The sequence below is a fragment of the Limulus polyphemus genome, unplaced genomic scaffold (assembly GCF_000517525.1).
Source record: "Limulus polyphemus unplaced genomic scaffold, Limulus_polyphemus-2.1.2 Scaffold807, whole genome shotgun sequence".
Lineage (NCBI taxonomy): Eukaryota > Metazoa > Arthropoda > Merostomata > Xiphosura > Limulidae > Limulus > Limulus polyphemus.
This window is the reverse complement of record NW_013666417.1, coordinates 260,295-274,821: the sequence shown is the minus strand read 5'-3', so window position 1 is coordinate 274,821 and position 14,527 is coordinate 260,295. Positions and strand designations below refer to the sequence as shown.

Here is a 14,527-nt window from a genome sequence, read left to right as displayed (position 1 = left end):
CTAGTAAAGTATATAAAGTAGACTCTAATTATACAAGTACTTGGTTGTGTTTTTACTCAAATTATTAATTCAGTTGTTTGTTTTCTAGTAAAGTATATAAAGTAGACTCTAATTATAAAAGTATTTTGCTAGGGGTTTTTACTCAAATTATTAAGTCAGTTGTTTGTTTTCTAGTAAAGTATATAAAGTAGACTGTAGTTATGCAAGTTCTTGGTTGTGTTTTTTACTCAAATTATTGCACCTCATTTTGTTATTTTCTGTTTAAATGGCGGCCATGGATAAGATAAAGATTTTATTATAGTTCTTTCTTTTTCTTAGGTTTGAGGAAAGATGGTGGGTTAAATAACTAAATAACGTAAATAATAAATTTTAAAGGAGACCCAACCAAATACTCTTGCTGATTGTATTTATCTATATTCAATCTAATAAACCTAATTCAATAAGCTTAAAATTAGCCCGGCGGCATTTGTTGATTTTCGACAAAAAGTATTACCTGAAAATTTGGTTAAAGTAAAAGAAATGACAGGTCCCGTTATTGTTTTATCATTCCAACGTAGTAAATTCAGAACACTGAATAATAAAAGTTTACAGATATCTTTAGACTGTGAATATTAAGTTAGGTCAAAAGAGCACGTTTGAAGGTCACATTTGTTTATTGTTAGGCAACACGAAGTGATAATTATTTTGTTTTGCAATAATTTCATATTATGTGAAATCAGTATTTTTTCATTTTAAGGACTCAAAATTTATAAATCATCGAACATCTTTTAATATAGGTCAGTTGGCTTATAATGGTAGTTTCTGAGCTAATTATTAATTTTTCAACAGATACTGCAACATATGTAACGTTTTTTGGTTTTATCTTGCTCCTGCCTTCTCAACCTTTACGAATGTATATGATCCCTCAGGTTGTACTAAATGGTTTCCATAAATTTTAAAACTGAAAGTCAAAATAAATAAATCCTTCTTTGTTTATGTTTATAAAATAAATGTTTGCGCGTAACTCACACATCTGATTTCCGTCAAAACATTTTATGAAGCTAGGATATATATATAGTGAAACAGGATAGTATACGACATATTGGTATTTATGTTACCAGCAATTTCTTGATTTCGAACATTTTTTTCATCTATGTTATTTGAAATCGATATTAAAGGAACTGCGCTTATATATTTCTTCTTTATAATCGTTTTCTCTAACTTTTTCGACTCGAGCTCATAATGACGCCGGTCCTGTACCGTACGAGGGGGCGCTCTACTACAGCTTGCCAGCTGCCCAGACCGCATGCGTCACTACTCCTGGAGCATCAGAAGTCTCGTGCAGTGTCTCATTCAGGAATCTGCCAGCAGCACAAACAGGTCATTTGTCAGCTGCCGGTGTAACTTGCGGGACTGTGGGCTTCAAACCATATTACATAAAGCATGAACTACTGACGGATCAGGACTCAGTATGACGGAAACTGTTCTTGTTGCCGATCCAAGTCGGGAGAACCATACTTTGTCACCTGAAGTGTCAAACGTAAGCGTGACGGGGCTGACAGAACAGCCGGAATCATGGGAGAATGTTGTTTCTGTAGTAATTAAAACGTGTGTTATGTGTATAATCATGGTTGCTGCGGTGTCTGGGAACTCACTTGTGATTGTTAGCGTATTCCGACATCACAAACTCCGGATCACCACAAACTATTTCATCATGTCCTTGGCTTTCGCCGATACTCTAGTTGCTCTCCTGGCCATGACTTTCAATGCTAGTATTAAGATTGCAGGACGTTGGGCTTTTGATCAGACTACATGCGATATTTGGAACTCTTGCGACGTACTTTTCAGCACAGCGTCCATCATGCATCTCTGCTGTATCAGTGTGGACCGGTACTACGCTATAATCAGACCATTAGAGTACCCAACCAAGATAACCAATAGAACTGTAGCTATCATGCTAGCTTGTGTGTGGGTGTCCTCCGCACTGATTTCCTTCATTCCCATCTTCCTGGGATGGTACACCACGTCAGATCACATGGAGTACCGTAAGCTGCATCCTGAAGCATGTGACTTCGTAGTCAATAAACCTTATGCTATCATCTCTTCCAGCGTTTCGTTTTGGATCCCATGTTTCATAATGCTCTTCACTTACTGGAAGATCTATTTGGAGGCTAACAGACAAGAACGGATGATCTATCGTTCTCAGCTGGGACCAGAAATGTTGCCGCCCCCTGTTAACACTCGGGCAAGCACTGATCAAACTTCCCTCAGTCTGCAAGCAAACCATAACCACCACCTTCACAGGAACTCACAGTGTGATGATCCTGAAAGCGGTCACTCAACCCCAACCAGAAGGAACATTAGCAGGATGAAGAGGGAACACAAGGCGGCTAAAACATTAGGAATAATCATGGGAGCCTTCATCTTGTGTTGGCTACCGTTCTTCTTATGGTATGTGACTACAACCATGTGTGGAGAGGCCTGTTCATGCCCGGATATTGTAGTGGATATTGTCTTCTGGATAGGCTACTTTAACTCTTCACTCAATCCTGTCATCTATGCTTACTTCAATCGTGACTTTCGAGAAGCCTTCAAAGATACCCTATACGCAGTCTTCTGTGCGTGTTTCCGGTCAGAATGGAAGGCCAAACAGAGGCAAAACAACGCCATACAATTTAACTGCACATATAGGTCATCGTAGAACAATGTGCGACAGAAGAGAGATACTTTCGTCTCCAGTGGTCAATAAATTTTCTAGGTATGTATTCTCTTATTGAAATAGTTAGTATGTAAAATAATTATTTTTGTTTTGAGAATTAGCTTGCACGTGGACATTGTTCTTGATTGTAGAGAGGCTGACTTCTAATTATACATATAAGATTTTGTATTTTGATCAATTTATGAAATTTTTTCATGCCTTTATTTTAAAAATTTACATCTTAAAGCAAAATTGAAGAAAAATGCATCTTTAATATAAACAAAACATTTTTAATTAAAAGAACTAAAGAGAAAAAAAATAAAACTTTAAAATGCATGATATATATTTTCCTGTCGTTTCTTTACATAGGAATATATATAGAAAACAAAGTTTCAGTTATGATTTTCCCTCACATTTGAACTATCAAACTTCACGTAATAAAAACATCTGCGACAAAAAGTTACACTTAGTTCCATTAATTATTGCGTCACAGAAAGAAGACGAAATAGAGGATATCTCCTTCGTAAACCTTTTACTCGCTACAAGAAATACTTGCCATTTCAAGGCTATATATAAGAAACCTATCTTCCATAATACACGCCCGAATTCAAAACACATTGAACTCTACGTTAATCGAACTTCAACCGCCCCTAGACATTTGTTTAACTCTTTATGATGTAGGGTATGTAAAGAGTTTACACTGTCTATACAGTTCTATAAGGAATTATCCAAAAACGATTTTACTTGTTTCGAAGTTCGTTCATCCTAGATCTACTATAGAAATCTGACTGAGATATATATTTTGAACACTTATTAAATTAATTAAAATTATAAGTGTCTCTCTTGATTTGTTGTTTTAATGAAATATATGATATATGATGTGATATATTATGTGGTCAATAATTCAAAAATAATTGTCTATAAACATTCTTTCTATAAGCGGGTATACAAGTTAAAACTGTATTTATTTTTTTTTCTTTTTCCAACACCAGTCTAAAACGTATAAGCGGTGATTTTTATTATTTCAAGTATATTATGTTTAGCTCACTGCTAATACTTTTTACTTGTTTCAAACATGACAGTAGTCCGACAAAACAGTTTTATCTACAGATTCAGTTCGTACAGATGACGTCTATAGGTAAATCAATAGAAAACATGTGGGTCTACAAATGCCATTCACTAGAAGAGCCTAGTCCCACGCAAAACTATTCTAGAAAAAGGGGCGGAGCAGGATATTAGCATAAAACTAACAATTTCACTATTATTAATATCTATTTGGTTTTGGAAAATTTTATTTTAAGCTTCTTTTTTTTGAACAACTGTGCTTGTGAACGGGTTTATTCTAAGAGACTTGGAGGAGACTGCTCCAGAACAAAGTCACAATAAGGCTAAACAAAAACAACGAATATTTTAAACAAAACGTCAACGTCATGTTCAAAACACGCTTGCTTGAACAAACGACAAGTGAACAATAATTCACTCTGTTTCTGTGATTTTAAACCATAATATGACATCATAAGCTCTAACGACTTGACCAGGTTTTTCATGACAGAAATTTTACCATTAATCCTTTAGAAATAAACATTGTTAGATGTGGAAATGGGCATTATCCAACATTTATTATTTATTAAGTCATTTCAAAGTATGTAGACATTACAACTTGATTCTCGTTTCGGCAATAAACTGGTATAATTGCTTAGTTAATGATGAAGCTTGGAAACTTTCTGTATTTTGAGACGAGTAGAGTTAGAAAACTTATAGTGTATATTATCCCTTTCTATTATATTCTGTATTTCCTGTCTGGTAAATATTCATTATGTTTTTTAAACGTTATTTTTAATGTTTTTATAATAAATATATTTATTTTATCCATTGGTTCTGTTTAAACAGTTTAGTAAGCCATTTATTTATGCAGTATGGCTCAGTTTCAATTGCCCATTTACACCATTTCCAGCTGCTCTTTTCTTAAAATTTGTATCATATCTGCAATGGTTATGGCTAATATAATCTGCAAATGCAGGTTAATTTGCCCTTTAATTAAATATGCAGTATATCTGCAACTAATCTTTTTTATCCTGTGAAGCTTTAATCATAACGGTTATGTTTATTTTGTTCGTTAAGTATACATTTTATTTGGGAGGTTGGAAACTTTTACCTCTTATGTGATTACTTTTTTTACACTGTCTAGAAAACTTTAGTCTAATCTGTAAATCGTTCTGTTTATCTTGTATAGTAAGCTTTTACTTTATCTGTAAAGTTTTTACTCTATCCATCAAACTATACCTATGCCTTATTTACAATATTTTTTATCAATTAAAATGAATAATATATGCAAAGCTTTTTTATATCAAATATCGAGAGAAGAGTAAAAGTAGCTTTCATTTGATATTATTTCTCTTACAATACTTTTATCAGTTTCTGTGACTCTTACTTCAGTTTGTACAATCGCATGAGGGTAGTTTCTAAACTACAGGATATTTATTACTTAATTCTAGCAAGTTTTACAGACGTGGTTTGATTACTTGCACACAGTCGTTTTTCAGTTCATTCAATACATTTTAAAAGTTATATATTTAAATTTTAATTCACAACTTAAAAACCTTAACTTTAACTTTAAAACATAGTTGGAGTTCACTTTCAATTGAAGCTTTCCTAAATTTTAGTAAAATTATAAGTAGATTCACGTGTTGCAAAGAATTTCAACTTTTATTATAAAAAGGCGTAATCTAAACCTTCTAGAACTTTCACCGCATAGAAAGAATAATTTCAATTAATACCATATTTCTCTAAATATCCACAAAATTGAGGGCTTAAAACATTGTGAAATTAAGTTAATAATTTTTGAGTTTAGTGTATGTTTCAAATTCTAAGAAATTATAAGAATCATTGTAGAAGCAAACTTAACCCATAGGCACAAATAATTCATCACATTTTTTCAGAGTACAAGGACTTTTTAAGATTTATCTTTTTTTTTAAGCAATTGATTTCTCATCCTCTTTGCCTGTGTTTCTTTACCAGTAAAATTGGAACTTGTCAGTTGTGTTTTTGTTTGTTTTTTGTTTCATAACGCTTACTAGATCCGGTTTACTTATGCTTTTACTTTTAGTTTTTTTATTTCACTCGTCCTTGAAATAAAGCAACGTTTACACGTAACACAATTGTTCAATGAATTTCAAGTCTTATGGAGAGCTTTTCTGGTTATTCGGTGATATTAAGTTTAATGAAGTAATGACCTGTTCCTTCTCAACGTCTTTTCGTAAAATAAAAAATAATTAAGAATATTCTTTCAATAAGACTCAATTAATTATAGTGTAAAATTGTCGTTTACCTCCTTGCCCGTTCAACGACTAGATTTCAAAGTGGAAAGAAGGTCTAAGAAGTTCTTATACTTGTTTTCTTTGCCTATAATATTTGATTATAAGGTGTGGGGTCGCTTTTAGATGGAGGGTGTGAGGACCACGATCGCAATGTGATCTATGGCCTCCAGAGCCGGAAGCTATCAAAAATGCGTGACAAAGTAGGGAATTTCTAATGCAATACCTAAAGAGAAATGACGTAGGTATGTAATTTTCCCAAGATTAAGTTAAAGGCGAGAGCTCCACTTGCTCTGAGTAGAAAAATATCTTTAACTGGCCGCGGGTGAGTTCTTTCTTCACGCTCACTAAATTTTATTGAGGGCATGACGCAAGCTATTCGACAACACAAAAACTTGTAAACCATTAAAATAATACTTAGTCGTTTGCAGCAACTCCTAGTTGAGAAAAGTATGAGTATGTAAAACTAGTTTAAAAACTAACATGAACTGAGGATTTAGTACATGTTTAGTGATTACAAAATCTGTTATGAAAATTAGTGATGAATACCGTCGTTGATAAGAAACAAGCAGTTAAATTATAACAGCAAATAACAATAATATTAACCTTAAAATATAAAGAGGAAACAAAGAAGAAAATATGTGTTTTTCTTGTACTTCTTTAAAATGTACTTAATAAGGTTTCAAGGAAGTTTTAATGAAAGTAGTAGTTTTCGTTTTGACAAAATAAAAACGTATTTGCAGTAAAACCAGTACATTCGTCTTCAAAATATTAGAACCTAATTAGTATGTATCATTCAATTTTCGAGTTTCGAGATGACAGATGTAGTATTCAGAATCTTAATATCAAACTCTAAGATTACTTTTCATGATCAAACTAGTAAGAATAATGCAAAATCAAAGTAAAAATAATATTACATTCGTGACCAAAGTCTTAGTACTAAACGATAATACTGAAGAAAAATAGTGAACTATTCGAAAGCGCTCGAGTCTGTTTGAAAACCAAGAAACGTAGTGTAGTATTATTAAATAGAAAACAAATATACTAACATTCAAACCTGAATGCAACTACGGATTTAATAGCTTAGTGCCACTGCTACAATAAAACTGATATAACTTGTTCATTTGTTTTTATTGAAATAAGCGTTCAGAACGACTACAGACACTGTCATGTTTTATTGATTACCATATTGGATCCGAAAGTTCGTTATAATAAATGTAGCTTGTCGTGTAGGTATCCTGTTTATTGTCTGAGTAATATTTATAAACATATTATTAGTTTTACAAAATATTTAGCTTTTTTACCCGTTGTGAGAACACCAGTACTAATCTTTGAATGTTAACTGATATCAAAAGTTATTTTATAATCATATGTTAGTTGTTAATAATTTATTTTAGACTACGAAATTAATATACTGTTTACGTGTTTCTGTCTCACTAATTAAAGGATACGAAGCAAATGAAAAGTGCCGGTTAGAGCGGCTGAGAAATTAATAGAATAACAGACAGTCGTACAACTTGTTCCTCACGATTGTCACTATCAGCGGTGGTTAAAAATAGGCAGTAGTATCTCAAACAGATGTGTTTCAATGTCTACTAGCTCGGAAAGTAAAGGAACAATTGGTGTCCTACTTTTACGACTCCTCGGATCCTGCCCAATCAGTGGAAAGCTGCTATGCTGACAACGCTGCTTATCCATCGATTTTATAATGCAGCTTATTCCAACCTTAGCATAGGACCTCTCGGTATAATATGTTCCCGTTGTTTTATGATAACTCGGGCATGCGGAGACAGCTCCACTGATATTAATTCATACTGTTGTGATTAGCATACGTTTTTTTTCTTTTTTATTTACAAAAGACACAAAATTGATAACGTATCAGCACACAACTCCAATTAGTCTTCAAATAGATCATGAAACCAAACAAACTTACAATGTACAAACGAAATATGTTTTATGAAATAATTATACAAGAGTATACAGTAGTCCGTCAAAGGCCGTTTCACAAAATAGCTATTAACGGGAAACAGATATGTGTCTATCTACCCTAAATCCGTAGTGGTTCAGATTTATACCTCGTCTTAGTATATTATTCGACGAAAAGTAAAATAGCCTATAAGCCATTGGTTTCAAGTACGTTTCGACACTGAACATAATTTTGTACAAATAAACTCGTTGCATCGTTCTGTTCCGTTGTTTATATTCTAAGTCGTCTTGTCTTTATAATTTGGTGTTTTTAAATATTAAGCAGGATTTTGCTTTATTCGAATCTTTCACCTCTTCCCCGAACATTTCGATAAACTGATAAACTGATTTTTTGGTTTCAGTATTTCGAATAAGATATTCATAAAAATTAAGATTTTTTTTCCAGCAGAAAATCTACCCTTAACCCTTCCAGTACTGTTGAGTTATATTTGTTCCAGTATATGTTTGTGCAGAACTGATGGGACCAAATATCCTATAAATCATTTTGAACATGTCACTCCAAAAATATCTTGTAAGAGTACTTGCGTCTTTTTTTTTTTCAAAATTTGACAAATAAAACTTTGATTATAAAATATTCTTCATTACTTTCACCATAGAAAATGCATATATATAAACTAAAAACAATATAATACAATTGAAATTCAAAATTATGCCTCCGTTATCATTCCTTGTTTTTATCCCTAAGTCATACTAGATAATGCCTGTAGTCCTTATAACAACAAAATGCGTTGGGGATATTCCATCTATCGGGCAAAATGCAAACGCCGATGTAAAACTCGCCAGCAACTAAGGAGAATCAGTTAAAGGTTAGGAGTTGAGTGCTTAAATCCACAACGTCTCAACTCCAACTACTTTCGCTGTCTGTAGCCAGTTGTGGGAAGGCAGGTACCCTTAATATTTTTAAAGTAAAATTAAACCAACCCCGAAAAATATTCTACAAAGTAAAACTTCCAACCTCAACCCTTTTAACTGATGTTATAAAAAAAAATAATATTCTTATAGTAGAAATAATCCACCCTAATTTCTATAGAACTCCCGATCTCACACCCTTTTATTTAATAATTAGTGGTGGTTAGGCTTGTCTTAGCTCACCCGGTTTAGGCTTGAACGGTAAGGGTCTACCAACTTCAGGTAGCTGGGCTTGTTTTAGTTTCACCCGGTTTAGGTAAGGGTCTACCAACTTCAGGTAGCTGGGCGTTCACCCGGTTTAGGCTTAAACGGTAAGGGTTTACCAACTTCAGGTAGCTGGGCTTGTTTTAGCTCACCCGGTTTAGGCTTGAACGGTAAGGGTCTACCAACTTCAGGTAGCTGGGCTTGTTTTAGCTCACCCGGTTTATGCTTGAACGGTAAGGGTGGAGATTGAGAGTTTTACTTTGTAGATTTTTTTTTCTGGATGGTCTAATTCTACGTTAAAGATATTAAGGGTAACTGCCTTCCCACAACTGGCTATATACAGCGAAAGGCAGTTGGAGTTCAGACGTTGTGGATTCAAGCACTCAACTCCTAACCCTTAACTGATTCTTCTTAGCTGCTGGCGAATTTTACATCGGCGTTTGGATTTTTCCTGATAGATGGAATATCCCCAACGCATTTTGTTGTTATAATGACTACAGGAATCATCTAGTATGACTTAAGGATGAAAACAAAGAATGATAACGGAGGCATAATTTTGAATTTCAATTTTATTATATTGTTTTTGGTTTATATTACGTTCATCAATGTTTAATAGTGTAGATTTTAATCGCCTATAAATAATTAATGTATTGCATAGCACTAGGTATATTGATTTATATATATATATATAATGCTTCGTAAATAGTTACTTGGATATATATAAGCCAAAACAATGCCCGTTGAGACACATATGTTCCATATGCAGACATCAAAAACCGTGTGTTGGGGGAGGGGAAGATCCATAAATGCAGAAAACATTCCTTACGTATCCGAGGTCATTTATATGTACTTTTATCGTATATATTTTAAGGACACAAAAGTCATACTGAAAGGGTTAAAACCTGAAAACAAATATAGTTCAATTTCAACAGATAATATTTGGAAATTAACCCGCAACAAACTTTTAAGAAAATTGGCGAGAGCAAAGTTATAATGCCTTAAAGTATTATTATTAACAAACTGATATTTTACAAATTTAAGGCAAATTTGTCGTTTGGTAGTCCAAAAGTACTTCTTCCATTTTTACGAAGTAACTGATATACAATAACATTATATTTGATAAGTCAGTTTAGATTTGGGGAAAAGGAAGAGCCTAGTAGTCGCTTAGCCCTAATTTATAACATATACTTTATTATTATTTTTAATTTACATTTTAATTAATCTATTATTTCGTTTATATATATATAATTCCATCGTTCTTGAGAAATTCCTTGGATGTTTTTTTTTTGTAATACCTGTACACTAATTTCTTTCTTTCCTTTTAACCGACTCCTGGACTGGGTATGGCTAAGATATGACTATGTCCCAACTTTGTATCCGAAGGTTCGTGGTTCGAATCCCTTTCAGCAAACAAGGAACTTCCTTACTTTTGGAGTATGTGTGCGCTTTAAGAGTGGCATTCAAATCCCACTATATGATCAGACAAGAGTAACCAAAGAATTGCAGTTGGATGCTATTGATCAACTGCCTTTTCTCTTGTTTGTTTTAAAACTAGGAACGGCTCAGTGCAGATAGCCCTTTTTGTGGCTTTGCGCAAAACTTTTGAAGGAACGTACCGCAGAATATTAAGAAACAATGATTTGTGAGCATAATGATACTTACTGCACAAGACATATAGTATAGTATATCATTGTCATCTCAAATCATCGTAGTTGTTTTTCAATTTACTACAGTGTTAGCATAATGTGTTTCCCTACACAAATAAACAAACCTACTACTTTGTCTTTTTTACTTGTACCAACCATAACAGTTATGTGTTTGTTTTTATTTGGATATGTGTTTGCACGTCACATTAAACAGGAACATGATGAACTTGTTTGCAGCCTGTTAATAAAATGGCAAGTTTGCAAAAGTTCTTTGTTGTCATTATTCTCCTGTTTGTGTCATTTGAATTTAAAATTATATTTTCAGCTTATATGTGATTTTTTTTTCAAAGACATGGTTATAAGTAGTTCGAGTATACTGCCACATTATTGGTTTCGCAATAACTTTATGATTTTCGAATTAGGCTTATAGGTCATTGGATAACGGGCGTATTATATAGTGTTATTATCCGAATATAATACTTAGAACATAGGCGCAAATCAACTTGACTGCCCAGCTATGTTGTTTTTATGTAGATGAATGGTATAATTAGTTTTATTGACTATATATGTTTGGTTTGTTGAAACAAAACTAATAAACCTAATTGGCTGTCCTATGGTTCAGCACAGTCTTTCTACGCATCACCTTGTGCCACAAACAAATGTAATGAGTACAAACCATCAACTTAAACTATCTGTGGAAGAAAGAAAATAACAAAAACTGTATCAAAACATCGACATTTTTTTGAATAATCCGATGTAGTGCGATTGACGTATTTTCGGCAATTATTCCACTCACATGTATTGACCTTTTCTTAAAATCCTCTCATTGTGTAAGTAGCAAACATATTTCAAAAATAATAGTTAAAATTAAGTTTATGTTTGTTAAGTTTAGCCCATTTCAATTTTCGTTTAAATTATTTTTTCGTACCTAAAGGGTAATAGAAATATGTTATTAAAAGTAAATTTGAAAAATAAAAAGTTTATAAATAAATAATTTGAAAGGTACTTTTTCTGTTTAATTGATTTTTAAGAATAAAGTTATCTGTGGACTATCTATCTTGTGCTTACCACGGGTATCAAAATTTGATTTTGAGTGTTAAAAGCCTTCAAACTTATCGCTGAGCCGCTAGGGGTTGGGAACATATCCAAATTCTACAACTTGTTACTAAACTAATAGCGAAAGAAAAGGTGTGTTTTCTATTAAATAACGTTGTTGCTATTTTCCCAAGCGATTAATTTACTGTTATTGACGCATTTACATGTTTATTTCAATTGATTTCCTTCCAGAGACTAAACAGAGTAAGTCATGTGTATTTCATATTTTATAGTGTTAGTGCTCTTTGATTACGGGGCCGGGTGTATCCAGTAGTTAACATCCCGGACTGTGTATCCTAGAGTCCAGGCTACAGTCCCTTTTACTACACAGTCGTACTCTGCACTTCGTAGCCGTGGGTAGATTATAAGACGGTCAAATCAAGTTGTCCTTGTAAACAAATCAATCAGTTTCTAAGTGTTTAATAAAAGAAAGCTTATGTATGATATCTTAAAATATGTTCAAATTGTTTCTAATAAATAAAGAAAAAACTTTCTATAATTAAAAAGTTTATAACCACCTTTAGAAGTGAGGTATGTATTGTACTGAATAATTATAGTGCTTTGACAGTCTAAGAATAGAAACGTATTTACTGTTTTAATAATTTCTAAATTTTAAAACATTGTGGTTGCTTTCATTCCAGAACTTTGAAATGAAGCTGCTAAAACAAGAAATAAGCCAAAATATTTACTTAGGTGAAACAATATTTGAATTTGAGTACAAAGGATAATCTTATTTACAGCAACTTCAAATTAGTGTTACAGAATCCGTTTGCAATGACAGAGTAAGTGAATTAACGCTTTGAATATTTAGGTACGTTTTACAGATAACAAAAGACGATTTACAGTTAAACGCTAACATATTTTGCAGGAGTTTAAGAAGAAAGTTTTACAATGTTAAAGGACTGTAATATTTTTTATTATTCGCAGATTTACAGATATATGTTGTAATACTGAGACAGTAAGAATGACAAAGTTCACAAGAAACTTTATATTATCTTTCTGAATACTCAATTCTATTAAATCGTAGATAAAATTAGAGAAAGCTAACAAACCTATAAATACGAAAGGAGAAGTTTAGGTAAACATTAGATGTATAGTATTTCTAAGTATAGGATCCATACCGGAATAAGAAATATACTATATCTTATCATGTCTCATTACCGATAAGATGTCGAAATTACTTGATGAACTTCTAAAAATCTGAGTAAAATTAGTGGCGACATTGGTATTAGTAAACTGTTGCATGTGCATTGCAAAAATCGATATAATTAAGTTTATTATTCAATGATATATTCACCAACAGCACACAGATACAATGAACAACAATTGCTTGAGTATAGTTTGAAGGTTGAAGGCATATTGAAGTTGTATGTTTCAATGTTTAGTATAAATCATGATCAAACTAAAGTAACATTTATGAATTTATGAAATCACTGTTAAAGGCAGTGCAATGTGTTTTCGTCTTCTTCTATCAGATATAAAACTCGTTTACAATACGTTTGGAAATTTCTAGAGCACATAACACTGTTTGATTGGATTTTAATCAAAAATCAAATATGTTAATATTTATTATAATATACCCAGAACCTAGACACATACTTCCTGTATATGGACAAATGCATTTAAACTAAGAGAGCAACAACTTTTTCTGGGTGCGTAAAGTTGACGCTGATGAAACATGAATTTTTTTAGAGTATCAAGTGTAATAAAACACTGCCAAAAATGCGTGTTTTGGATGTATGTAGTAAAGAAGAGCGTGTAACAGCATTTCAACTTGTTGTTTACTAATAGTATGCTAATTTCAATGTGTCTTGTCAAGAAACGTTTTGTTTTCTAAGACGTCAATTGGACTTTGCTCGGATGTTCATGAAATAAACTTGTGGTAAAGTAATGAAACATATGTGCATGTTATTGTATTTTGGCACTTGTGTATAAAGTTAAAATCATAAATAATATTCAACGTTAAAGCTGGTACACAATTTTTATAGCATTAGTGAATTTCTTAACCGACCTATATATAATATTCGGATTAGAACCTCTTTTTGACTGCTATATATTTAATTAATACCAATTAGTTTTTTTTAAATCCTTTTGGTTAGTACATATCTTCAAAGCTCTGTTAACATAACTATAAAACGCAGACATTTTTTGTGACCTAGTATGACATGATTCCTGGTGTGGGGGCATAAGAACAGAAAAAGGTTTCCGGTAAACTGATGTTTCTAAATTACCTTGTACATTCCTTTTCACCAATACATCTAGAAAAGGCAAACTATTATTTTTCTCAATTTCAAACATAAATTGTATGGATGGTTCAATGCCGTTCAAATAGTAAGCAAACTCTGTTAATGCCTTATTACCATATTTCCACACCAAGAATGTGTCATCTACATACCTTATCCAAATATCAGGTTTACATTTTGCATTATTTATGGCTTTAGTTTCAAACACATCCATATATAAATCACATAATAATAAAACGACCACTCTCACCATTGATCAGATTAGTACTTTAAAATCTAGTCATGAAAAAATTAGAAAGGAAGGCTTAATTTTACCATATGTTCCAGGTTTAACTACTAGTTTATTTAAAGTGTGTAAAAAACAGCAGATATTCTACCCTATATTTAAACCGATAAATAAGATAAATCAAATGTTAGGTACTACGAAAGACGAAATACATTTAACTGAAAATA

The 14,527-nt window shown here is 32.5% G+C and overlaps 1 protein-coding gene across 1 annotated transcript in view; it reads left to right on the top strand.

Moving 5' to 3' along the window:
- The first annotated feature begins 739 nt into the window (after nt 1-739).
- Nucleotides 740-14,527, top strand: part of LOC106460639 (octopamine receptor beta-2R-like) — a 61,138-nt gene continuing 47,350 nt past the window's right edge. The window contains exon 1 of the mRNA XM_022387408.1: nt 740-2,737. Coding sequence (XP_022243116.1) covers nt 1,451-2,680 — 1,230 coding nt within the window. The 5' untranslated portion in view covers nt 740-1,450 and the 3' untranslated portion in view covers nt 2,681-2,737. The remainder of the gene's footprint in view (nt 2,738-14,527) is intronic.